The following is a 26,433-nucleotide window of genomic DNA, read 5'->3' as shown; positions in this document are numbered from 1 at the left end:
CTCCTTCCCGCCCCCCTCCCTCCCGGTGGCGGCGGCGGCGGCGGCGGCTCCGGTCCGGGCGCGGCCGGGCGGGATCATGGCGGACGGCGTGGACCACATCGACATCTACGCCGACGTGGGCGAGGAATTCAACCAGGTACGCGCGGGCCGGCCCGGCCCCTCCCCTCCTTTCCCTCGCCCGCCTTCGCCGCCGCCGCGCCGCCTGCAGGCCCCTCAGCGAGGCGGCCGGGCCGGGCCGCGCCGCCGTTGCCGCCGCCGCCGCCATTGTTCGGCCGGCTACCGCCGCCGGGCTTTTCCCGCCGCCGCCGAGGGCGCGGATCGGGGCGGGGGGGGACGACAGGCCGCGCCTCAGGCCCGGCCGGTCCGGCGGGTGTTGGCGGGCAGCGCCGGCCGCGGTCTCTGAGGGGAGGCTGCTGGCGGGCAGGGCGCGGGAGAGGCCGCGGTGCGCCGGGAGCGAGCGCCTTCCCTTTCTCCCTCCCTTCCCTCCCTTCTGAAGGCAGGAGCGGCTCCAGATCCTCCTCCCGCCCCGCGCCGGCGGAGGCCGTAGAGGACGGGACCCTCCCGGATGCGGTGGGGAGAGCAGCTCCTTCCCGGCGGCTGAGGGGAACCGCTGCCATTGTTCGGAGATGAATAAAAAAAAAAAAAAAAAAAAAAAGGCGCCGAGCGGTAACAGTTTCTCGTCCGCTCTTTGCGGGGGAGGCAGGACTAGTGCAGATTTATTCTGCAGCGCTGGAGAAACTATCTCCCTTTTTTATGTTGGGTGGGTTTTGGGGTTTTTTTGGTTCGCTGTTCTCTCCCTAGTCGTTACGAAAGTCGCACAGCTCTTCTTTAGAGGAGGAGCTCTATTTTAGGGAGGAAGTGTGGATGAAATAAACACAACTTTCCTGGATTGCAAGCCGACCGCTTTTCTAGTTGTTTTCTTACCCCTCATCTTTCCCAAAAAGCAGTGTGCCTACTTTCCTACCAAAACCTGATGTTCCTACCAGTTTTGTGTGCCATCTGTCCTGTTTGTGGCTCTTGCACTTCTCCAGGTTGTGTTGCCCCAGATTGCATTGTTCCTGCCCTAGAACATAAATAACGGAGAACAACTGCACTTTCACACCTTTACTGGGCTTACAGTTGTATGCCTGCCTGCCTTACAGAGAACTGGGAAGTAGGTAACAAGTTATGGAAGTCACAGTTAATTTGGAAAGCAGCTTATAACTACCTCAGGAAACTTTAATTCTTTAGATATTTATTGATAAAGTAATTCAGAAGACTAGTAATCTCCTAAAGGTATACTATAAAAAAATGCCATACCAGCGAGCAGATGATGGAGAGGACTGATTTGCTCTTAGTTTGCCTACACATGAAGATTTGTCCCTTACAGCTGAAGACCCATTATATGAATTTAAATGGGGATGAACCCTAGGACAAATACCATTTAGCATAAAAGTACATCTCTTCAGTTTCTTTAATAACTTTGTTTTGGTTTAATCAGTTCCAGGTAAAACACTGATAACAAATCAAGTTTTTCAGAAAAAAACTAATTTGAATCTGGTAGTGTTTGTGTAAATTCACGTGTGCAGAAGCCCTCACAGTAGAATAGTTCTGTGCTGTAAGTGTAGTGCAGACAAATACTGCCAGAACAAAAGTGACAGGAATGCTCTGTTGCACTCACAGGGTCCTAGTCTACTCAGGTTGTGATTAATATTGATGCTCCCTATAGCCATGGTGCAAGGAAGGGTGATGGTACAGATGAAAAGAGTCTTGTGGTAATTTGGTTTGGCTTATTCCAGTGGTCAGGAGAGCCTTTTGCTCTTTTTGCTGTATTCACCCCAGTTGCTCTCCTGCTGGGGCTGCGTTTCTGTAGTCTGCTTCATCAGTTTGTGATCCTTGCAAGATATAGGGCAGAAAAGTGAGAAGAGGCCGGTGCCCCTTTTCCCTCAGCTTGGCTTTGTTTTGTGGTTGGTCTTTCTTTCGCCCCAAAATTTTGCTGTTTGTTCTTTTCCAAGTTTCATTTTTGTGACTTTCATGTTGTCTCAGGACCTGCTCGGTTGAACTATATTACTTTAAAATACAAAGTTTTACTGAGAGTGACACCTCTGCACTTTCCCGTTTCCTTCTGTCAAGTACGAAAGAAGGCTAGTTGTTACTGCCTGCACTATTACTTACTACTTCTGACATCATTGTGATGGGTCCTCTATAAGCTTCTATTCATGAATTACTGTTTCTGATTTGAAGCAGACAGCTTAAATTGGTAAGACGGGACATAGTTCTGCATGTCTGTGGATGGCTGAAGATGACAGTAAAGAAAATGCTGTGGGGAGAAAGTGATTTGCATTACTTGTTTGTTTATGTAGCGGACATTTTACGGAATGCCATACTTGTAGGGAGAAATTGCTTTATGTGTAAAGCAATAAGCTGTTGTTTTTTGATTGTGTTGTGCTACGTTAATTTGACTTACCAATATTTGTTCACGTTGGACTACAGGAACCCTTTCCTCTAGTTTTGCCGGTAGCAGGGACTGAAAAATACACTGTGTAGCTTAGTTGTTCTGGGTACAGTATAACTGTATTTATACCCAAGCTGGGACAAAACTTTTGTTTGCATCTGTAGTAAATTAAGACTTTTAGGGCCATTTAGGACTTGTGGCTGGATGAGCTGCCTTGGGTTGTTTTATCTTGTTCTGGGCCTCAAGGCACTCATCCTTGAGGCTCTTCGGGGATTTTTTTTTTTTTTTTAATGCCTTTTTCCAGGAGAAGGGAGGGTGGAATGTTCTGCTTGATTAGCGCTTAATGAACCACAGGTTATAAGGGTGAAATAAAGACCACAGAGCCATGGGTTTACAAGCTGGCCAAGATGGATGACAACTGAGAACTGTCTTGGGTTGTATTTAGTGTTGGTTGCAATGAGCTGACTAACTTGACTTGAAGTTTGATCTTTTTAGTGAAAATGCATCTTTCCGATTCCATCTGGAGCTCATCAAAACTATGTCTGTCAGTGTTGCCTCTTACTCTTTCATGAACTTACTGTTCATCATAATTGTATTCTTTGTCCTTGGGCTTACAGCTTTACTCAGTTTGACTCCGACCAGCTGTATTTATTTTTTTTAAAATCATGCTTTCCCTTTTTTTTGCGCTTTTTTCCACCTTTCTTGCGCGCTTTTTTTTTGCTCCCCCCCTTTTTTATTTTCAGAACTTGGTTGAGTCATTTTCCATTTTGTTCTTCTAAGCTGGCTTCCCCATCCAGTGGTCTTTCATGTTTATTTAAAGTCTCATTTTGAGATGAGAGTCTCATAAACGTAGTACTTCCTGCACACATTGCTTGTAACCTGTAAGAAATAGGTACTGCATGGCATATTTTACTTTGACCATCTCCCTACATGTTACTCATCTTGCTCTTCAAGAAACAGATCTGTGCTTCATATGAGAACTGCATTATCTGCATATAAATGGCTGAGGCTGGCATTCTCTTGATGGCAGAAGACCGCAGTAAGATTAGGGGCGCTTTAGCAAATATCAGGGTATGGTTTTGTACAAAAAAGCCTAGAGTATCAGTGCATGATACTGAGATAAGGAGGAGCCAGTGCATGAGGCCAGCTTGGATCTGACTCAAGGTTGCCTGCAACTTTGGCCAGCAAACCCAGTTACTTTCCTGCAGTCACGAAGATGTGACCGTGCGTTGTCAAATTCTCTGATGCTCTGATCAGCTTTGCATTTCCCAAGTTTGTTTTTTCACACAGACACATGCACATAATTAAACAGTAAAAACCTGTTTTTATTATACATATTATATGTATGTATACATATAAAAGTCCTTCTGACCAAGCAGAGGATACAAAACAATTTAAGGATTCTAATGCTGTGGAAAAAGTGCTTGCTTTGTTTATACTCTAATGAGTATACTTGCATAGTTGCATTGTAGATATGTCTAAACATGCCCGTAGTGTTCTAGTTTGATATTTAAATGCTAACAAATTAGAAATGAAAGAGTTTTGATTTTGTATTTTGTAACTGGATAATAAAAGTGATTTAGATGGAGTAAGCAGCTAAGAGGCTAATTATCTGGAAACCTCTGTGGCTACGGATTCTTAGGAACGTGTTAGTTACTCTCTTGACTTCTTATCTGTACCACAGAGAAAAAATTATTTTTTTGTGTAATAAATAATAAAAGCTAGCATTTAATGGCCCCATAAACCAGGTTATTAAAAACAGCCTTTATATCAGGAGGACAGTTGTCTCATTATGGGAGGGGATGGACATATTGTGGTATAATAAATTTCTACTCAGGACAGAGCTGTCCTGTTCATAAAAAAACATAAGCTGGCAGACCCGCATTTATTATAAAATTATATGCAATAAGGTATTGCACGTACTATTTCATCAGTTCTGTTGATCTGCTGAAGGGGGCCTGGGGAAGAGATAACCTTTGTATATTTGCAAATATCAAACTACAAAGAAAACTTGAAACCGTCTCATCTGGCGCCTCTTAGCTTTGTTCTAATGCAAGCAGCAATATCACCTACATTTAATTTATACTTTTGACTACTTGTGAATTTTTAGTTACTCTATTTGACAAGCGATCAGATTGCTTAAATTTTAGTGGTGTGCCAGTTGTAGAGCTGAGAGTGTTTGGGCCTGTAGAGTAAACATGAATTTTATGGTCTAACAAACTTGTCCACCATGGTGGATGGTTCTGCCACAGGCAGTGTGCTATTTTAGAAACATCAAAGGCCTGCTGATTTGTTAAGGTTCCTGTGTGTGTTCGGGCAGCTAATCGAAACCAGAAAGATTTTTGCTTATCTCTTTAACTTGTTATTCTTCAGGATCTACAAACTTTAAAAAGTGAGCATGCTAATGTGTATTTAGAGTTTTTGACCCCATACACTGTAACTTGAATTAAAAAAATAAGGGAGAAGCTGGATAATTTGCTTTTTCGTAATTGAATGTTTTTTTGAGAAACAATAGAAATTTTTTTCATGAAATTTTATTTAAATCAATTTTTTTAATGTCTTTTTGGAGGTGTAATTTAGTGTTTAACTCTTAAATTGAACAGAGTTGAGCAGAAAAAGCAAGTCTCAGAGATGTATATACAGTTTAAAGAAATTTTATTTAAAAAAAAACAAACCAAACCAACAAAAACCCAAACATTTCCAAAACAGCATTTGTAATGGGAGTGACCAGTTCTTCTCAGCAACTCAGAGGAGTATGGCTGCTAAGTTCCAAGAAGAAATGACACTTTTAATTTGTCCTTTCTGGATACGACCGTGATGTTCCATGTGTTTATGGCTTTCATATTTGAATGTTGCAAAACACTGTGAATGGTAATTAAAATACAAAATACTGAGGAAGGGCTGAGGAACTGGAAGTGTAACAGCTAGTCTGGCATGAATATTTGAGAGCATTATCTTTTCAGTACCCTTTTTATTCACCCAGTCCCACTTAATAGCACAGAATGTGGAATCTCAGTCCTGATTTTCCAGAGCAAATGGTCTGGTATTTCAGACTGTGGTCAAGTTAAAACATGGGCTTTGGAAATGTATTGCTACTCTGAGTTGGTTATAGAGGGGGCCAGAATAATGATGCTGACTTTGTTTCTTAGCATGTTTATCTGTAAGATTGTGAATGACTATAATTGAGTAGAAATAATTTTTCTTCGTGCTTGATGGTCTTCTTTTAACTAAGGAAGTTGGAAGAGGTACAAAACAATTCCTGGTACGGGCAGAGCATTTGTTGAAATAGCTAAGACTAGAGAAGTAATGCTTCCTGTATTCTTTTTCTTACTCTTCTGCATCTGGGAAAGAAGGGTGTGTTTAGGTAAGTTTCCATGGTACACGTATGAAGGAGGAAGGGTTGTGGGATCTTCTGCAACAGCCATTGAGACACCTCTCTTCCATCTACGCTTGCAGTTGCTGACTCAGATCATTCTTAATAATCTAACCACACACCTTGTTGACAGACTGGTAACTGAATTCTATGCTGATGCAAAACCAGCACGATGTAAGAGAGATTATAGTGAACAACATCAGGGTTTCTGTTGTGTTTTTATTGATTTAAATTAAGGCACTGATGCTCTTGGGTGCTTTGCCCCCCCCCCCCCCCCCCCCCAAATTACATGCAGACTGTGCTGCCCTGCTATTTCTCTCCTTCTCCTTTGATGGTGACCTGAAAACCTATGTGATGGAAACTTGATCTGTTTCAGAGGAGTTTCTTGCCACTAGGGAAGTGCAGCAGAGCTGTGGACTGCTGCCTACTCTGGTATTTTGGCAATGCTGACTTTAGCTTTCTCGGAGGGATAGGTTAGTGTACATCTGCTGTAAGACTGGTGGCTGCCCGTTTGGATCTGTCTACCAAGACTAAATTCTACTTCCCTGAAGTCATTATCCATACACACAGATGACTAGAATTACTGCATGTTTAGCAGAGGATTTCCTTAATTGCCTTGTGACATCATCCTTAATCTTGCTGGAAGATGTCATGTTTAGGCCTGTCCCAGGTTGTTCTTTGAACCTACTTTCATTAGCTGTGATGATAGGAGGAATCAAACTGAGACAGAGAACTGGACAGACTAGGTGAAAATATGAAACGCTTACTTAATGTAATGATGATAAACTTATCTTAAGATAAATTTTCTGTTGAAGTTTAGGGTGTATTGGGACAGTGCAGTTTACTGAAGATCAAATCTACTTGATTGACAATGCCAAAACTGAGCTTACCTGTTTTGTTTTATTTATTTTTTCTGTTTTAGCGATACCCTCACTGTATGAATACCAGTTCATAATGAATGTTTTCGTATTTTCAAGACAGCTGAGCATCTGATGATGGTTGTGGATATATTGGGTTTTCAATCAAGATTGCTAGCTTTGCAGCCTCTTTTCTGTGGAATCCAACTTGATTCTCTCTAGTCACTATATCCGGTACCTTGAACTATTCTATCTAGGATGTTTGTGTGGGCTTCTAGATAGAGATTCACAAGATAGTGGATGCTGAAATATCTCCGATATCAAACCTGGTGAGGTGGTTTCTCTTCTGGATCAGGGTGAAGTCCAGGAATCCTCTGCAGGCTTTTGAAGTCCAACTTTTGCATGTGGCAAAGCAAGCTATGAAAGTCAGTATAAAAGCTGAAAGGTTAACATTAAACACTGCTAGGGTCTCCTAAGCTTTGTCAGACCACTGTTGTTCACTGAGAAGTTATTGCCTTCCTGTCAGTAGACATTTAGATGGTGCCTCTCCCTCACACAGATTGGGCTGTTCGATCGTAAGTGATTGGTAGGATAGTAAAAAAGGATAGCAGTGTCCCATTGTGGAGTTGATCACCATTGAATATGGTGAGCGACAGTATATAAGATGAAAAATGGCAAGTATCAAAAGAAGTCTTTGTTTCAAAAATAGTTCCTTAATGCAAATATACAACACCCAGCTTCATTCATATTTGGAGTTAAGCAATCCCACTGATTAAGGTTACGTTGTATTTTAAAAAAAGTTTTTGCATGTTTTTGTGAAGGAGATTATTATCATTTACAGTCAACATGTTTTACCCTTCTCTTAATTGTCTGTCTTTGGTGATGACGGCACAGCTGTCTCTATAATAAAAAGTAATATGGCTTGGTAGTAGCACATCAGCAGATTGAGGCAGTCAGTGCTTAGGCCTCCGTCTACCCCACACGCTTTTTGCGTGGTCTACTTCAGATGAAATTTAGTCTGGCTTTTTGGACCAAATATTCCTACCACACTTCTGATTCAAAGCTATCTGAAGGACCACGGATTGATCTTGACCTCTCTGTTCCCATTTAGTAGGTAGGATGCAGTTGTTGAGCACATGAAGCAGAGCTTCTGGAAAGAAACTCGCTTCCATTCCCTCTGAAACGAATCTAGTTCACTTGGCTAGAGCTGTGCTGTAACCTGTACCAACCCAAGGGAGAAGGGAGTGATTCACTCCAAAACCCCACACTGCTTTTCTGAACCAAAATGTTCCAGAGGCAGACTCATGCTGTAGAATAGTCCCTCTGTAGCCCATGAATAAATAAATGTTTAATAAATATAAACCCTTGGGTTTATTAAGTTTAATGAAACAAAATAGAATTCTGTCCCTGTCTGGCCCCTCTGTGAATGAGGAGATAAAAATCAAGTTAGGAATGCAGTAGAAATCTGAAAGGTAGAATGCGGAGTTTGTCAGTAGGGTTCTTGAAGCTTGGTCTGTTTACTCTACCAAATGTTTTGATGGAAAAAAGATTTGCTTGAGAAAGCATGTTAGCCTCTCATTTTGCACGTTGCTCATGTCTCTAATTCTGGGAGTAGGGCTTGTGGGACTTTTGGATTTCTGTTTATATTACAAGGGCAAAAGTATTGCAAAACAGTGGCCAGAGGTACTTTTTGTGGATTTTTTTTTTTTCTGTTCAGTTTAGAATATAATAGAAGTCATAAGAATTTTATATACTTTAATGTGGATGAAACTGGGGCTTAGCTTTTTAGCGGAGTGTTGTGTCGATGTTGGATCAGACTTCCCATGCCTGTGGAATGTGGCAGCTATCACAGCATTTTGTTTCAAGTAAGTTTTAAGAGTGTTTAATGTTAAATATAATCAAGGTGTCTTTTGTATTTTAGGAAGCTGAATATGGTGGACATGATCAGATTGATTTATATGATGACGTAATTTCTCCATCTGCGAATAATGGAGATGCCCCAGAAGATCGTGATTACATGGATTCTCTCCCACCATCTGTTGGGGATGATGTAGGTAAAGGAGCTGCACCAAATGTTGTCTATACATATACTGGAAAAAGAATTGCCTTGTACATTGGAAATCTTACTTGGGTAAGTATCCTATTACTATTTAGGTGTAGCCAGGAGTTTTAAAATTATGAACATGGTTCTTTGTAAATATTTTTGGCTTAAAAATTCTTTTAAATGAAGTATTAAGAGTACAGCAAAGCAAGTGGGTTTTTGTTGGGTTTTTTTTTTTTTTCCTTTTACCTGAAATTTAGTAAGCCTGTCTGGAGCCATCTTGATGTCTAAAAGATCGAGGAAATCTTCAGTAAATATGAACTTTAAAGTTTCCTCTTGTGTTTTAACTGTTATGAAGGGGTATTTGTGCTACCACCTTCTTAAGGTTTTCAGAGAGCTGAATGAAAGAGGAGAACAAGCTTAAATTATCAAATACTGTATGTCTGGAGATACTTAAGACTACTGAATGAACCTATTTTTCAGTAAACCCTTGCTGAAGTTTTTAGTTTAAAAAGGAACTGGAAGGTTCTCAGGGATTTTCTTGAAATTACTTTGCGCCTTTTTCCACTTCCCTTTTTCCAGGGCAGTGACTCTTCCAACAAAACTGTTTTCAGGTATTTGCCTTGAGGCTTATTTCTGCCGTCCTAGGAGTAACAGGTTTGGGATAACTCAATGAACTGCAGTTGCCCTTAAGACAATTACTTTTGTTAGCATTAAAGCGTTTAAAAATCAATTGCAGTTAGGCAAACAAAGTGCAAGAGCTGGTCAGTAGCTGAACTAACTGGAGTTTATATCTGTTTACCTGAAATCAAATTATTGCAAGTCCACGCATGAAAAGTTCTCATTCAAAGCTTTTTCCCATCTGATTAATTTCTTCCTAGTGCTAAACTTAGAAAAGAATGCTTTATGGGTGTTTAGGTGTTTTTTCATTGCTTATTACAGTATCCTAATTTCAGGAGCTAAACAGGAAAGTAAAGGAGCAGTTGACTTTTAACAGTTTTACCATTCTAATATATACGAATGGAATTAGTAAAACGCACATGAATTAGCTGAACTCATCCAAGTCAAATGTCACAATTTCTAAAGCAAGTGGCCCAATGTGCAGCAGTTTGTACCTATTACCTATTATTAGGCTTCACAAATGAAGTTATCCACAAAAAGTGCATTTATTTACTTTAGCATTGCTATTGTGCTTGTTTTCTTTGTGTTTAGCTCTCAGGAAAGTAATTTGTTGAATTTTTAAAAGAAATCTTGATTTGAGAGAGATCAGATAAGTAGTTCAGAATCTTGAAAGCCTGCTTTGCACTTCCCATATGAAATGTAAAGAGGTGATGGAGTTACAGAACTAAGAAGAAAACCATAATTATTGGTGTATTTGTGTATCTTCAGATATGAGTGAAATTGTTAAATGGTACATAGTAATTAATAGGAAGTTACAGCATGTAGGTTTGGTTAAGTGGAAGCAGTTGTTTCTAACCATAGTTTCTGTACTAGTTTCCCTTCTTTTGTCTGTAAATCCTGCTATTTTTGTGCAAATAATATGTAGTTCGCTAAACTCTGATTACTCAAGGCTCTCACAAAGCACCTGGTTAATACAGCATTTTAAATGGACTTTTTTGTAGAAATAATAGAATCAGTGGGAGAAAAAATGGATTGGGTGTGGAAAAACTAAGTTACTGAAATAGTTCAGTTGAAGCCTTGCACTCTCAGAAAACAAAAGTTACTCAAATACAAATGTTTTTTTGCATACTGTAGCTGGTATACTGTGTGGAGGAGTTGATGCAATGTAGCATATGGGGAAGTGTGTATATTTTTAAAACTAATTTTCTGAGAATTGTAAAATATAAATGACTGCTCCCCAAATGTCAGAAAATATTGACAGCCTGAATAAAGTATTCCTCTTGACCAATTTCACACACACAAAAAAAGAAGGCATGGAAAACTTAGTTGACCTTTTCATGGTGTTTTAGATAGGCTTTCATAGCTTAATATTAAAAATTTTTTTCAGTGGACAACAGATGAAGACTTAACTGAAGCAGTTCATTCACTGGGGGTAAATGATATTTTGGAGATAAAATTTTTTGAAAATCGTGCTAATGGCCAGTCTAAAGGGTAAGAACTTGTCATTTGTTTTTTCTGTAAATGGACTGATGTTTGGGAGGGTGGAAAAGGGGGAAGAGTTCTCAATTTTCATAACTGTCAGTATGTGAACTGATAATGTTTGTTTATTTAACAATGACTGGGTGTATAATTTCATACTAATGACTTAAATTTCAGGCATAATTTTTTATGACGGTATTGCGTGTCTCACTATTTTGTGAGTTAAATCTTGTTGGCACTCTTCATTAAGATTCTACTCCTAGATTTCAGTTCGTGTGGTGGTGATATTTGTTGTTCCTCATAGTGTAAATAGTGTTCCCCTAACCTCCATTATTATATCTTTCTTTACGTGCTTTATTTTCCATTAACTGTTGAAAGTGAGCACTTGAGCCCATTTTTCACTGGCAACCTAATCTTCCTTGTATGAATGTGCCTTTCTCTCTCCTTAGTAATAATGAGAACACACTGAATGCTTAATAACTTGATCATATGAATTAATATATAGTGTATTGATACGCTACCAAAAAGCTGCCTTTGTTGTGATATATTTTGACGCATCTTGTACTCGCACTTGTGGTGGTTTTTATATGTCCTAGAATGAGTTACTGTATCTGTTCTGAAAACTGGACTGAGACCTGTGAGACAGTTTCTGTATTTAGTTTTCAAGTATTCTTTTGCTTACTGTGTGTAACCTTTTTCATGAGGCATCAGGATATCCAGGAAGTGGAAAAACTGTGGTGTAACTTTTTTTTCTTCTTTCTTTCTTTCTTTCTTTCTTTCAGGTTTGCCCTTGTGGGTGTGGGATCAGAAGCATCCTCCAAAAAGTTGATGGATTTATTGCCTAAAAGAGAATTGCATGGGCAAAATCCTGTTGTGACTCCATGTAATAAACAATTCCTGAGTCAGTTTGAAATGCAGTCAAGGAAAAGTAAGCCTTTCTCATGTACTGTCTTGGAAAAATAGAAGTTTATTCCAAAAGTAGTACTGCAACTTTTTCTCTCGGCATCTGATAATCTCTACGCGGTTTAAAATAGCTATAAAGTACTTCCAGTAAGGTGAATGAAGTTGCAGTTTTGTTTGAAGATGGTCCTCTTAAAAGTAAAAATTAAAAAAATCACTTAATGTACTGAGGATCTGTTGTTTTGGCAAGAGAGAGCACTCGCTGAAAGAAGGTTGCAGCTTTGTGAAACTCTTGTCTTATGGTTGGAGAAGCTTTCTCATTTTCTTGTGGATTTCATTTAAAAAAAAAACCAACACAACAGCATTTAGAAATTTAACATTTGTAGACAAATTGGACTGAATTCTGATGTCTGGATAAGTCGTGCTTCTGATAAAAGGGCGAAGAGGGTTCTGTGTTGTGCTTTCCTCCAGCACATTGTCTTCTGCTTCCCAGTCCTCATGTGTAAATGTGTTCCTTTGTGGCCTTGGGCTGCATTAGAACGACTGACAGTCTCCCCAGATGCTATTCCATTAGTATGGGGATATTGGAACACTGTCATATTTTAGCAAAGCACTTTTTCCTCCTGGAATAGCTTTGGGTTTGGGTACTGAGAAACACGTTGGTGCTCATAAGGTCATGCTTTAGTGCTGCATAAAACTTTAGATTGAGTTGAAAAGCTTTAACCTATTTTGATTTATGTAATTACACTTTTGTTTTTCCATTGCAGCCACACAGTCTGGCCAGATGTCTGGGGAAGGTAAAGCTGGTCCCCCAGGAGGAAGCTCACGAGCAGCATTTCCACCTAGTAATAGAGGGCGAGGTCGTTTTCCAGGTGCCATTCCAGGTGGAGACAGATTCCCTGGACCAGCAGGGCCAGGAGGGCCACCACCACCTTTCCCAGGTAAAATAATTCATATATGGAGTTTGTTTCATTTGTGTTTTCTTGTATTAATGCAGCATACTTATTTGGGGAATTATAAAGATCAAGGCAATTCAGTAATGTGCTATAATCAGTGTTCACCGCTGGATTATAGGATTTGACAATATGTCTTTGTTGATATTCAAACAGGGAGTTGTACTTCCTAAATTTCATAGCAATGTAATAACATTTTTTAGAGACATTGTTTATAATGCGTTGATGTACATATTTTTAAAGTATGAAAAAACTAAGATAGATCATGTTAGCAAGTAGACTTGTCTTTAGTGCAGTGTGATTCAGATTTTCTGATTTGCTATATGTGATGAGAATGCCTGTGTTGCAAAGCATAAAGTAACTCTGTTCCTTACTGCATTACGGGTTTGCACATCATCAGAAATTCAGCTTTGATTCATGCCTACTGAGAAGTCAGTTAGTTGGTGCTTAGGATACCACAAATTTGAAGAGGAGGTATTAACGTTTAGTCAGGTTTCTGATAAGGGAGAGATCTGTTTAACAATCAGGCTTGCATTGCAGTGAAGTTCTCGTTTCAGCTTAAGTAGTTTTAATGAATGTCATTGAGTAGTAGATTGTCTACTAACAGTCAAAGGGACGTGGTCAAATTGAAAAATTACTAATGAGGACCTGAAAGTAGGTTTGGGTACAGCATTTACCTTACCTTCTCCAATATAGCTTTTCCTATATTTTTAATATATATTGTATCTTATGCCCCATATGAAAGACTAGCTGCAGGTGTAAGTAGGATGCAGTGTTTTCTAGGTTTTGTAAGGTTTTGGGGGTTTTGGTAACAATAGCAGGTGATTAAGTGATTGGCGGGGGTGGGTTGCCAGTTTTCAAGTTAATGTTGTTGTCTTTAAATATTGATAGTCAAGCAACTGTTAAAAAATTTCGAAGCTATTGGTCCCAAAGTGGGACCATGCATGTCTTGTGTAAGTTGCAAATTGTTCAGTGAGGGCTGATCTTGGTTTTTTGTTGTTTTTAAGAATAAAAAAAAAAGGCAAGATTTTTAATTATTTCGCTAAGCTTTCTTTCTTTCTATTTATTAACTTTTAAATTTTTTTATTTTTATTTTAGCTGGACAAACTCCCCCACGTCCACCTTTAGGTCCTCCTGGCCCACCAGGCCCACCAGGCCCTCCACCTCCTGGTCAGGTCCTCCCACCTCCATTAGCTGGACCTCCTAATCGTGGTGACCGTCCACCACCACCAGTTCTGTTTCCAGGACAGCCTTTTGGTCAGCCTCCACTTGGGCCACTTCCTCCAGGTCCTCCACCACCAGTACCAGGATATGGGCCACCACCAGGTCCACCACCACCTCAGCAGGGTCCACCTCCACCTCCCGGTCCATTTCCCCCTCGTCCGCCTGGCCCTCTTGGGCCGCCCCTGACTCTTGCACCTCCTCCACATCTCCCTGGGCCACCTCCAGGTGCTCCACCACCTGCACCACATGTGAATCCAGCTTTCTTCCCCCCACCTGCCAATAGTGGCATACCTACTTCAGACAGCCGTGGCCCACCTCCGACGGATCCATATGGCCGACCTCCACCATATGACAGAGGTGACTATGGGCCACCTGGAAGGTGAGTACTTTTGGTGTGATGTGCTTGGTAGCAGATTTTACTCCGCTTGTAGGAAGCATTTGGTTTTCCTTTTTAATGGAAATGTTAAAAATGATGCAAAATAGGGCCTGAAGGGATCCCAGCAGTCATCTAATTTGCCCCTTTTCACTTCTCTCGGTGACATACCTCTCAGAAGCAAGTTTGTAGCAGTAAGAAAAGCCTGAAATGCAATACTAGTAATCTCACTTTCCCTTTTCAGCTCTGAATTGTTTGTCTTCACTGTTTGTATTTGGCAGTGTCTTTATTCCATGTGTTCTACGTGCAAACTTATATATCGCTTCCTATGCAGCAGCTTCTGGTTGCGCTTCTGCCTTAACTTGAAATTCTGACTTGTACCTTCATCATTGTGCTTTGCAAGCTGTCTTTTTAGAATGCTCTGGAGCTCTCCTTTTTGAATATGTGCGTATGTTGAGTACAGTGCCATGCCAAGCTCATACCATTTTCATCTTTCAGTAGCTCTGCTAGTCCCTTTTTTCTTCCAGATTCAATTCAAAGTTAGCCTTTGTCTCAAAAACCAGGTGTGATTTTACTGCAAGACTTTCATCTTCCTTTTCTGTCAAGATGCTGTGGCTCATTTGGTGCAATCTTGCTATGTTTGTAGCAGTGGCTTTTCCTATGGTTAATCCTATCTGGGACAGAGTTTTTGAGTCTCTCTGACTTGACTTGTCAAGTTTTTCACATCTTGTTTGAAACATCTTTTTCATCTGTGCTTTCAAACATCTCTGTCTTGCTCCTGTTCCTTGATTTTCACCATATTTGTATTTGTCACAGAATATTTTGGGATAAATTGTAAGAAATACATTTTTTACATAGTTACCTTCGGATTTTTCAGTTGTGATTTTACTGCTAGCATGAGAGATGCTTCTCTTGCTTAAAATGTTTTCTGCGAAGACACTTTGGTTTCATTCTTCTTTTACCACAAATTTTAAAAAACCCCACGCATCTGTACATTCTGTGTTCCTACAGAAACTATAGAAATTCAAGTATTTGGCTTAATTGCCTGAAATATAATAAAACGATAAGGTGTTGGTTGTTTTTTGATGGACAAAATCAAGGTTGTCTGCAGTTAATAGAATGTCTGGGGAGGGAAGGAGTGGGAATAGGACGGTATAACTTACTGTCCAGTATTTTCATTAATAATGTTAAAACTATCATCCATAACTATTTAAATTGTCATTAATTATATATCATAGGCGTTTCACTGGAAATAACATGTCCATAAGAGAAAAATTACATATTCCATTCTATGGGAGGCACACGAAAAATAATACTCAAAACTCAGGGAGGTATGAATTTTTAGACATTTCCTCTTATGCTAAACTGGCTATAGGATCTTGTTCCACTTCTTGCAATTAAGAGGATAGCATTGCTTATTATTCTGCATTTTCTTTCTACCAGAAGAACTAACACTGTTCTAGAAATATCAAGCAGTGGGCCAGTTCAACAGTCTCAACATTTGTCTCTAACGTATTTCTCCAAATTTTCTATATGATACAGAGACTGGCTAATAGGACACTGCAAAACTTTTGGAAAAATTTTTGTATAGGTTAACTTCTGTTACTTTGGAAACCCTATATAGGTAGCTAATAATTAAAGTAAAGAAGTGTAATGAGTATGAGGATTCTGCTTTATTGCTTCCTCCTTACTGTGACCAGTCTGGAGATCAAATTGGAGCACATTGAACTTGACCAGAAATAAAAAAAAAACAAAATTAGCTGTAAAATGTTGAAGTATCATTCAGAAAATTGAGTGTTTTAAAGATGATAGACTATATTTGCTTTTCATAAGTTACAGCATTCTGGTCTTAGTTAAGATCTGGGAAACAGGATCATATAGTTCTAATTCCAGTATTGTTTTAAAAATAATCTCTAATTTTGCTCAAAGTCGCATTGCCTATGTACATGTATTTCCACATTCATTCAATTGGGATAATATCTACTTACATACCTTCAAGGATTTTATGAAAATTATAAACATTAGTAAAGCACAGTATTGAAGTGCTGCTGAATCTTCAAAATAGATGGGATGAACAAGAATATAAGTCTATTTATACAGCAATGTCTTAATTGTTTTTTACCTTTTTTCTTTTTTTTTTTTTTATTTTCTAGCTTTCAGGATTTTATACTGTAACATGGTCCTTAACAAAAACCAAAACCAAACCCAGATCCTGCTTTCTTTTCTGTTTGTCACTGCTTAAAGTTGCAAACTTGGATTGTTAAAACTGCAATGATAGCTGCTGGAGTTTTTCTTAACCTTTTAAATACTAGTTTTATTGCTTGCAGAGAAATGGATGCTGCAAGGACACCTCTAAGTGAAGCAGAATTTGAAGAAATCATGAATAGAAATAGGGCGATCTCAAGCAGTGCCATTTCGAGAGCTGTATCGGATGCCAGTGCTGGTTAGTAAAACTTGATTAATGTGTTTGCTATTCTACCCAACTGAAAAGAGTTTATAGCTTTTCTATTAGGAAACTGGCAGCCCTGAAGCCACATATTCCTAATAGGAGGCTGAATTTAGGTACAACATATGACTGATTTTGTACTGTGCTCCAGTTAGTTTCTGAGAATGCCTTCTGAGTACTGATCTGGACAGTATTTTAATATTTGGTTCTACAGTAAATGATCTGGATGGCTGTTGAAGAGAAGATACTCGAAATGGTAATACTATCACAGATAAAAATCTTTGATTTAATTTGTATAGTTTTCTGATCATGATCTTGTATCATTTTCAGGGGACTATGGAAGTGCTATAGAGACCTTGGTAACTGCCATTTCCTTAATTAAACAGTCCAAAGTATCTGCGGATGATCGCTGTAAAGTACTTATTAGCTCTCTTCAGGACTGCCTTCATGGAATTGAGTCCAAGTCTTATGGTTCTGGATCCAGGTAAAACTTTCCTCTTCCATCTGCCCTTACTTACAAAAGGGAAGGTGTAGCACAGGACTAGTTCTCGGAGAAGAAACTAAGTTATGTAAGAAGCATAGTGATTTGCTGAGTTGCACAAGAAACCTGTGAAAGAACCAAACAGGGGTTTCCAGAACTTAGCTGCCTTTTAATTAACCCTCTTTTCAAAACTGATCTGACTAGCTTAAATTGAACTCTTAGTTTTCGTTAGTATCCTTTCCTACACGGTACTCTTGCAATGTGTAAACTTCAGAATAGAATTATCCTTTATCAATTAAGATGTCCAGTGCATAATTTTTATTAGAATTCGCTATTGAAAATTAAGACTGAGGATATTTGATGCCAGTTTTCATTTTGCTTAAAAGTAATCTTCTCCACACTTGTCACAGTAGAAGTACGCTCAAGTTGCGGAAAAAAACTTGGGCAGAATGATTTTGCCTGTTGTCGTTTGTCATACAATCTAAAAATTGAGAGTAGGTAGATTTGAAATTCATGGACTCTTCTACCTAGTACAAGTAAGAGATTGGTATTTCTTTCAAAGCTTAAATAATGCCCCTTTCAGTGTTAGGGCAAACACTGAGCCTCTAGTTCATTTGGATATTGTGGCAGTAGTGTAGTTGGCCTTGAATATTAAAAGCACAGACAGCTGGTTTTGGCACATGCTTTCAGTACGCAGATTAGCAGCCATGTTGTAGTGATAGTTTGAGGTATGGTGCATTCCCCTGGCTGATTTCAGCCATCTCATCCTCCATTCTGAGCATGCACTTTCTGACTTGATAGATTAGAAAGTGGATGCACCTTACTATCTGTAACTGAGTTCTTAGCCACCACCTTTTATACCAGCTATCTTTCATGTTATATACAAAAACACATCTGCATCACAGTGAACAGATAGTTCTCTCATACCCCTTTTTGATTAAACTTGGCATGGGGATGGCTTGTATTTTGAAGAAAAATTTAATGAAGTAATTTCTTTTAGAAGACGTGAGCGATCCAGAGAGAGGGACCACAGTAGGTCACGAGAAAAAAGTAGGCGCCACAAATCACGTAGTAGAGATCGTCACGATGACTATTACCGGGAAAGAAGCCGTGAAAGAGAGAGGCATCGTGATCGTGACAGAGATCGCGATAGAGAACGAGACAGAGAGAGAGAATATCGTCATCGTTAAAGAAGGTGAGTGTTTCGTGTTCTTGAACTTTACTGTTACTGACTTACTAAAAGTAACTACTCTAGGTTTGGGATTATTTACACCATTAATGTCTGCATTTAAGTGGTCCTGCAGTATGTACTGAATCACTTTCTTCTTGCAGCATCTGACATGGACGTAGGTAAGTAACAACAGGTAACTGGTCTTGGGAGGGAGGGAGTATTTGTGTGACTATCTTCTGCAGTTTGCATGCTGCCTTTTTAATTTTAGGTGGTATTAATGTTTGCGGTTTTTATGAAATGTGATTGAACCAATTCTTAAAAAAGCAGTAAGCCAGACTGGTAAGTCTGCTCTCTGTAATCTTAGAAGATTATATGAAATTTATGGTTGTATTTCTTATTTAAAATATTTAATTTTTTATTTAAAATATTAATTTTGTGTTTTAAAATCTCTTTGTGTAAGGACTGCAGCATTTAGCCCTTCATATGTCATGTGTGGATTATTTCAATTTAGGGAACACGTGTATATACAGTTGCTGTCCTTGCACAAGTATGGCGGTGGGGTTTTTTGGGTTTTGGTTTGGGTTTTTGGTTTTTTTTTTTTTCCCCAGTGAGTTTTACTCAAATTCAGGAAATATAGCCAGACTTTGCTCTTTATTTTATGACGTGACCTGTCAGTATCTTCTGCCTTATAGCTAAATTCAGGTGTTATCTTCAATAAGATTTATGATCAGTTGTTCCCTACCACCCTGATTTTTCATTCCCTCCCCTCTTTGACAGTAAAGTCATTTTATGAAGACTAGTAAACAAATGTGTGACACAAGGATTGTTTCTTTTCTGGTTGTTCACAAACTAATGTGTTCTTTTATCGCGTATATCCGCAGTCTTGCATGCATCAAATGTCTAGATAGCTACAGAGTAGCATGCTAAATAATGCTTTTTTCAGTGTGCTGCTGAGAGCTTTAAAATACATAGAAATGTTCATCACATTATATAATGTACCATTTTGAGGATTGGGAATTCAAGCTACCCATGATTCCTTACATTTGACAATTGGAAAAACCCCTACCTATTCTTTTGTCTGCAGTGGTCTTTTCCCTTTTTAGAAGAACTTCCCACTACATCTACATTAAAATTGAAGCTTGCAGACTTGCCTGGCTGCCCAACTTCCATTTCTTACATTTACCCTCAGGTTTAGTTTCTGGATTTGCATGTGGTATTTATTCATGGAAGTTCATTTAGAGAAGCTAAATGGAGCAAAAGCTTTTAGAAATCATATAAAATGTAGTATAGTCCTAAGTGAAAATATGATTTTGTATTAGTTAAATGTCAGTTTTTCAGTCGGGTTTTTGTGTCACCGACTCCTTTGGGAGAGAACAAACTGATACTAAATGCTGTAGTCTATTGAGTATTAAGTGGGTTGTTGTCTTGGGTTCACATACTAACAGGGGATACACGAAGCAGTAACTGACCTAGAGAAGGGGAGTCAAAGGCTTAAATAGGAAGGTGAGATGTGGCAGCTGAAATGAAGTTGGCAGTATATATCTGTTAATGCCACTTTTTGCCATAAAAAATGGATTGGTAGAAATATTTCTGGAATTGCATAAAAATAGCAACTGTGGTTCTTAACTGTAAAATATCAGAGCATAAAAATCCAGATTTAACAAAAGTGAATGTAGTTTCTTTTGTTGAACTGGATTTTTACTTTTTGTCATAAATGAGTATTTGTGATATTTGCAAATAGCTGTTACTAATAGGAGGTAATCATTGAGCTGAGTGATGGATGCATTTCCAGAGTGTTTTCCTTCTGGTGGAGATGAGCGAGCCATACTAAAAATTGTTAATAACCTGGAATTTAAGATTTTTTTTTTTTTTTTACCCTTGGCATACTTTATTAATCTAGCTTTAATTTTTGTGTATTTAGTGTTGTGCATGTAGATACGGAGTGTCTGTGCCAAGTACAGATTCCCTACCCTGTCACCCCAAGAAAACATACCAAATAGCATTAGGTTGCATTTTATAATTTCCAAAGCAGTTTTAAAATGAGACTGTGGTTTCAGTCTTGTTCGGGTGGGATTTATATATGCAACATCCTTCAACTTTGTTGTGTGCTGGGACTTCTCTTTTCTTTCAGAAGGGTTGCGTAGGTAAGGTTCCCTTGTGCAAAGAAGAAAATAGGTCCCAAGAACTTGATTTAAAGGGCAAATTTAGTATTCTGCATGTAAATGAAAGCATTTGGTATTTTTTTAAAGTTAAGTTGTAAACATTTTGTCTTGTTACTGTCTTAATGAAGAAGAGCTTTATTGTAGTTTTGGTTTTATATATTTATACACACACACATATATAAAGGAAATAGAGTTATCTCCTGGTTTGTATGTTTCATTTTCACTAAGATGTATGTTGCCATACATTTTTTTGTTTCGTTCTTTACATTGGTTAATATTCATAAACGGATTTAACAGTCTCAGTCATTTAATAAATATCAGCAGTGCTGAAAAGAGTTACTCCCCATATTACTGTGTTTTGCCAGATAACATGAAGTTGCCTCTGTGCCTGCACCCTATGAATGGCACCTATACTTCTCCTTATTGTGTACCTATAGTCATAACTGTGATACTGTACTGGCATTTTTTTTTTTTAAAGTGTTACACATCTAGTTTAGAAGGATTTTAAAGGTCCATTGTGAACATTTTTGTATACAGTGATATTCAGTTTGTACTGTATTACATTTATAGAGATAACTTACTAAATGTGTTTATAATAATAAAACTCTATTAAATAAAGTTTAGATGTACCTTAGCAGGTATTTACACTTCTGTTTGTACACTTCATGATGTAAAATTAAATTCTTGCAAGATTTTTTGTGCCTTCACTTGAGTAAGGTTTTATGTACATCGATAATCCATTCTACAGAATTACTATAAACTGAATGTTTCCTTGAAACATCTTGCCTTTGCTTGTAGAAAGCCTATAGATATAAAAGAGAACAATGGATTTAAGACAAATGTCTAACCTGTATTAGTCAAGAAAACTAAGAATCCAACAGAATGACGTTTAGAAGGATTAAAAACAAAATTAGTGTACAAACAGAATAGTAATGTAAATTCATCAGCATGAGTCCTGACTTTTTTTAGACAGAATTTTATTTTTTTAGTTTAACTGATACTCAATGATGTATTTCTAGCTGATACGTTGTCCCAATCTTAATCTGTCTGAATTTCTATAACTGCTGAATGTTAAATTTTTCATTTTATGTTTTTGTTATTGGGTTGATTGATTATTTCCTATTTAAACTGGATTTGGACTGAATTGCAAAGACAAAACCACAGCATTGTAACAGTTGATATGTATGTAGACTTTGTACTCCATATTTCATGTTTTTTCTCTGATTTTTCTGCTCTCAAACCACTGTAAGCAAAATAATTTGAAGTTGGAGGCTCACATGCTTCTTCAAAACCTGCTCTCAGCTCTCTCTGAAATAGTTTCAGCTTTGGAGTGATCTATCTAAGAACTAACATGGTTGAAATTTTTTTGGTGTCAGTAGGAGGGGAAATGGTACTGATAGTTAAAGTAAGATTCATTATATTTTGCTTGTATAAGTAGGAACTGTCCTGTAACAGTGTGTTAGCAACCACTTAAACATCAAGTGAAGTATGAAATTAGCCTTTTAAGAAACCTTGTTAATTAATAGGAAAAATGTCTATTTTTGTAAGTTACTTTAATAATAAGCTTCTAGGTAATACTGGAATTTTAAGTGAATCATGTGGTAGCATTGTTCAAGACCTGGGTATATGTACCTGTCTAGGATTATTTCAGATCTTCTTAGTATTAAGCTATTATGAACATTATCTACCTAATCTCTCTTTTTTAAAATGTGTATTTTTGAGGAAGCACATATGTGGGGCTGGCACTATTCTACTGCATCTAGCATTCATCAGAGAAATAATGATTTCTGCATCTGATTCAGTATTTGAAATCCACCATAGAGTGAAAGAGGCAAGCAGTGCCACTGTTTTATGTGCTGCTTAAAGTATTTTATGGCTACTCTGGTGCTTTATAGAAACATATAGCTTGTTTCTTAATGTTTAGTGATTTCTCATTTTCTTGAGGGTGGTAAGATGGTTTGAAAAACAAACTGAAAATCTTATGCCATTGTTTATTTTCAAATGCATAACTGCATAACTTCTATTAATTTTTTTCCATGAACATGTTGCTGTAATTTTGTTGTCCTCTGAGGTGTCTTTAGACACGCTTGTATTTTCGTGTTCCCCACATCCTGTGCTTTTTTCTTTTGTTTGTGAAATCAGTAGTTTTGACAAATTTGAGCTTGTGAAAGTTCCCCAAGAAACTTTAAAGCTTTATAGTATTTGAAACATAAAGAAGTTACTTGCAAGTGAAAATGTTGGTTTGATGCAGTGTTCTCCAAAGAATGAAAAAATTCTGTTTTTTCCTTTTGCTCATTGTGGTTTGAGAACTAAGATTTCTTTTTACAAAAAAGAAAAAGAGAGAGAGAAATGAGAGATCTTCATTTTTATGTTTTCCTGTGGCAGCCTGATCTACCTTTTTATGTCTTCCTCATATATTAATGTGAAAGACTTGCCAATAATTCACATCTTTTTAATTTGTAAACTAAAGATTGAGTTTTCCGAACACACTCCTCTGTTCATCAGTTATTTTTGGTGAATACACAGGCAGGGATAGTAGGAGAAAGACATACAATGAATGAAACTAGTTTGGGACCATTCTTCTTTTTCCCATGTAAAATTATTTATAAAATCAGGAAATTGTTCTAGTGTTGATATTAAATTATACACTAAGATTGAACAAAGATGCCAGGTAAGTACACTAATAATGGGGGGGGGGGGGGGAATATGCAACAAATGGAAGAAGGTGCTAGTGGTGGTAAAATAATCTGTTTGTACATGTATGATGAACAGAGTTGCATATGTATCTCAGCTTACATGCAGAAAGACAAATATAGGGTCAAGCTTGAAATTCCTTCTTTCTCACTGTATTATAGCTAAAGCATCACAGTATTTGGAGATTTGTGATGTTCTGGAATGTAGGTTAAGTTAAAACAAATCTTGGCTTTCAAGCTAATACTTTCTGTGGGATTTTTGCTTTGTGTATTTTTTTCTTTATGTATAGAATAAAATAAAATAAAGGAGAATTACATGAAGTAATTCTTAGGAGCTATTAGGATATAATGACAAGTGTGTATCATGCATTTTACTGAAATGTGAACATGTTGGGAGATTGAAATTCAATCCCTGAAAATATCAGAAGTTACACTACGATAACAAAACTTGACGGGTGTATGCACATACAGCTTTAAACTACGGTAGAATTTTCACACTTCTAAAAGCTGTTTAAAGCTTTTATATGCTTATTTGGATAATTGGAATTAAAGGGGAAAAATCAGTTGCTACTGCAAGATGCTTTATATATAAGAAATCTATTGGGTTTTGTTGTAAGAGTCTGTGGAAAAAAAAGTGCTCAAGTTGCATCTTGCATAAATACAAAAATGTGTGATCACTTAAGTTCTGGGATTTCATTTTTGAAATGTTCTGGCATAAAACCCTAGCTTTTAAACCACAAAATAACTATTAACAGATAAGTCTGAAATTTGGGGTTTATTAGTAGAAATGCTGAGAAACCGATTGCTGTATGGTGTTAAATTCTACAAACCTAACACATGCTTGGGACAGATAGCTTATACGAGCTTGAGGCAGATGGAAAACAGCATTGCCAAGAAGTATTGACTAGAGATTTAATCTTTTTTTTTTTTTTTTTAAATGTTTCTTACTTCAATATTCTACTTGCTTGTAGAATACTGAAAAGGGCTGAGCATGAAGGTATAATCCATACAGATTTATTTCTTCCTTTTGGAACCACAAAGGCTTCCGGTTTTGCCAAGAACAGTGGCAGAATACTTGGAACCAAAATGTACACCACTTTGGATTTTAGTTGGTCATGTTTTTTAAAATGAAGGTTCAGTGTGGTGCTGACCATGTTAAGAGCCCTATAATGAAAAGTATTAATCCTAAGTCCAGTTTATCATGCATTCTTTAAAGTTCCTGTAGTTCCATAAGTACCCTTACAAATCTAGCAAATTATTCCCAGGAACTGAAGCTTTCTTATGCTAGTATTATAAATCATATATATGTTGCTTTGGATCTGTTAACTGTCGCCATAGAAGTGATAAAGATCCATTATTCTTGCCACAGCAATTGTATGATGAGAGCAGCAAATTCTGACATGCAGTCTCACAGCTGTCATATACTTCCTTTCTCCACTTAAAAAACTGAGATTCTCCCCTGTCTGTCTGTGCTAACTTAGCTCGCAACTCTGAACACATCTTCTTGTGGAGGCAGCACTTTGTCACTTTGCTACTAATTAATTTTAAATGTACATAACAGCTATGGAAATTTTGGTCTCTGGGGAAGGAACTTCCCCAAAAGTAGTTACTGGATGATACATTCATGATTTGGGAACAAAGTCTGCGAATAAGAAAAGAAATTCTGATCACTGCTTTGGATTTGAGTTAGTTTATGTGCATACTGTAGTGTATAGAGCCTACTTGGTTATACATTTTTTTTAAAGTTGTTATTAACAGTCACTTTGAGGAAAGGAAGAAGTGTGTCAACTGCTTATGCAAAAATTGAGTGCTTTGTTTTCCCAACTGCTTTGAAAGTATTATAGTTGAAGAATATTTGACAGCTGTGTACTGGTGCACGTTCATGAAATTGCTCCTCTAAATGTCTTGTTTTTCAAATGAACAATTTAATGTGTTGGGTTTTTGAACAATTTGATTTAAACTATTTTGAAATTATTGAATGTTGAAATTGTGAATTATTAATGAAATGAAGATAGCTAACTGTTTTGTAATGGAATTCAACTGAAATCCAGTGTATGGAATTATACCATCCCAAGTATTTTGTGAACTCTTACAGTAATTAACTCTGAATGGTGTGGTTCCTTAATTTGCCAAAATAGATGAGAGTAGGAAGTAGGGGCTTGGGGTTTTTTCTAGGGCAAGTAGGCGAGGAAACCTGCAAATCTATATTGTATTATTTGAAAAGTGGGTTCTTGTGATTAAACTGCAAGTGTGTATTTTTAGATGTGAAGCCCATTCTGCTTGCCACTAGTCTGAAAATTTTGAAGTACTGGTATGAGATTCTGTGCACTTTTAAATGTTACTGAGCTGTGAGCCATCCACTTCATTATATAATCAGTGCATTACTTAAATGTCAAACCAGCTTAAAACTTCTGTAAGCGGGCAGGTAAAAATGTAAAAACCTAGTTGTGGCAAAATTACCTTACGTGCTTGTTCGTTCACTCTTGCAGAATGCATACTTTAGGAAATGTTCTATATAAATGTTTCCATCAGTCACAGGAACAGTAGCTATTTCTTCCTTTATCATTCAATACTTCAACTGTGAATTTTATATTCTTTCAACTTTGTTGTACAACAACCCTAATTTTTAACTATTGTATTAGAAAACAGTTTCGTGCACAAACAAGTAGCTGCTGCTTCTGGGTATTTTGTGTTAGTTTACATTACAGTGAAGTAGATGCACGACTTGTGTATGTATAGATAAGCCAACAATTTTCTGTGTATTATGGGGACTAGCAAAATCTACATCACAAATTTTGACACATTACAGCTGAAGGAAGAGGAACAGCGTGCAAGACAAGATACGTTCTTCAAGGAAAGATGCTTGTCCAGCAGTTTGCTTCATGTGATTGAACTGAGCCTGTAAGGATTCATGGATAAAATGAACAGGAATAGATCTGAATAAAGCAAATCTGCATACATGGTAACCAGTAGCTCTTTTACTTTTTTATGTTGCTTAACTGTTTTATTTGAGGGAAACCTGTGTGATTTAAACCTTATAGCTTTTGCAACTTTATTACTGGTTATATACATTTGGCAGTTATAATGTGCAAGCAATTGGAAAAAGTCAAGTAAATGCTTGTTTTTATAGTAGTTTGTTCATGTTAAACTGTTCATATGATAATGTCTGTACACAGCACCACTGATTACAGTAGATGTAGTGTTGTAATAAACTGTTTAATGGGG

General features: G+C 37.7%; 1 protein-coding gene across 5 annotated transcripts; it reads left to right on the top strand.

Moving 5' to 3' along the window:
• Window positions 1-26,433, top strand: CPSF6 (cleavage and polyadenylation specific factor 6). Of its 5 annotated transcripts, none has more exons than XM_052774244.1 (11): window positions 1-136; window positions 8,586-8,795; window positions 10,714-10,817; window positions 11,588-11,733; window positions 12,473-12,646; window positions 13,757-14,261; window positions 15,494-15,586; window positions 16,583-16,698; window positions 17,032-17,185; window positions 18,186-18,377; window positions 26,018-26,433. In XM_052774244.1, the coding sequence occupies exons 1-10, from the start codon at window positions 77-79 to the stop codon at window positions 18,370-18,372; spliced, it is 1,749 nt and encodes a 582-aa protein (XP_052630204.1). In that variant the 5' UTR covers window positions 1-76; the 3' UTR covers window positions 18,373-18,377; window positions 26,018-26,433. The 5 variants fall into 5 exon arrangements, with proteins under 5 accessions (XP_052630204.1, XP_052630202.1, XP_052630203.1 ...); XM_052774242.1 differs by having other exon boundaries at window positions 18,183-18,377; XM_052774243.1 differs by having other exon boundaries at window positions 18,183-18,377; window positions 18,515-26,433.

This window comes from Harpia harpyja, chromosome 23, assembly GCF_026419915.1.
Source record: "Harpia harpyja isolate bHarHar1 chromosome 23, bHarHar1 primary haplotype, whole genome shotgun sequence".
Lineage (NCBI taxonomy): Eukaryota > Metazoa > Chordata > Aves > Accipitriformes > Accipitridae > Harpia > Harpia harpyja.
The sequence above is the reverse complement of the archived record's forward strand: the minus strand, read 5'-3'. Positions and strand labels throughout refer to the sequence as shown.

What these genes read in the sequence shown, in the direction of transcription:
- CPSF6 (XM_052774242.1), top strand. Translation starts at nt 77, where the DNA reads ATGGCGGACGGCGTGGACCACATCGACATCTACGCCGACGTGGGCGAG. An exon ending in GCTAATGGCCAGTCTAAAGG is followed by an intron (nt 10,818 to 11,587) that starts GTAAGAACTTGT and finishes TCTTTCTTTCAG; the next exon opens with GTTTGCCCTTGTGGGTGTGG. An exon ending in AATACTCAAAACTCAGGGAG is followed by an intron (nt 15,587 to 16,582) that starts GTATGAATTTTT and finishes TATTGCTTGCAG; the next exon opens with AGAAATGGATGCTGCAAGGA.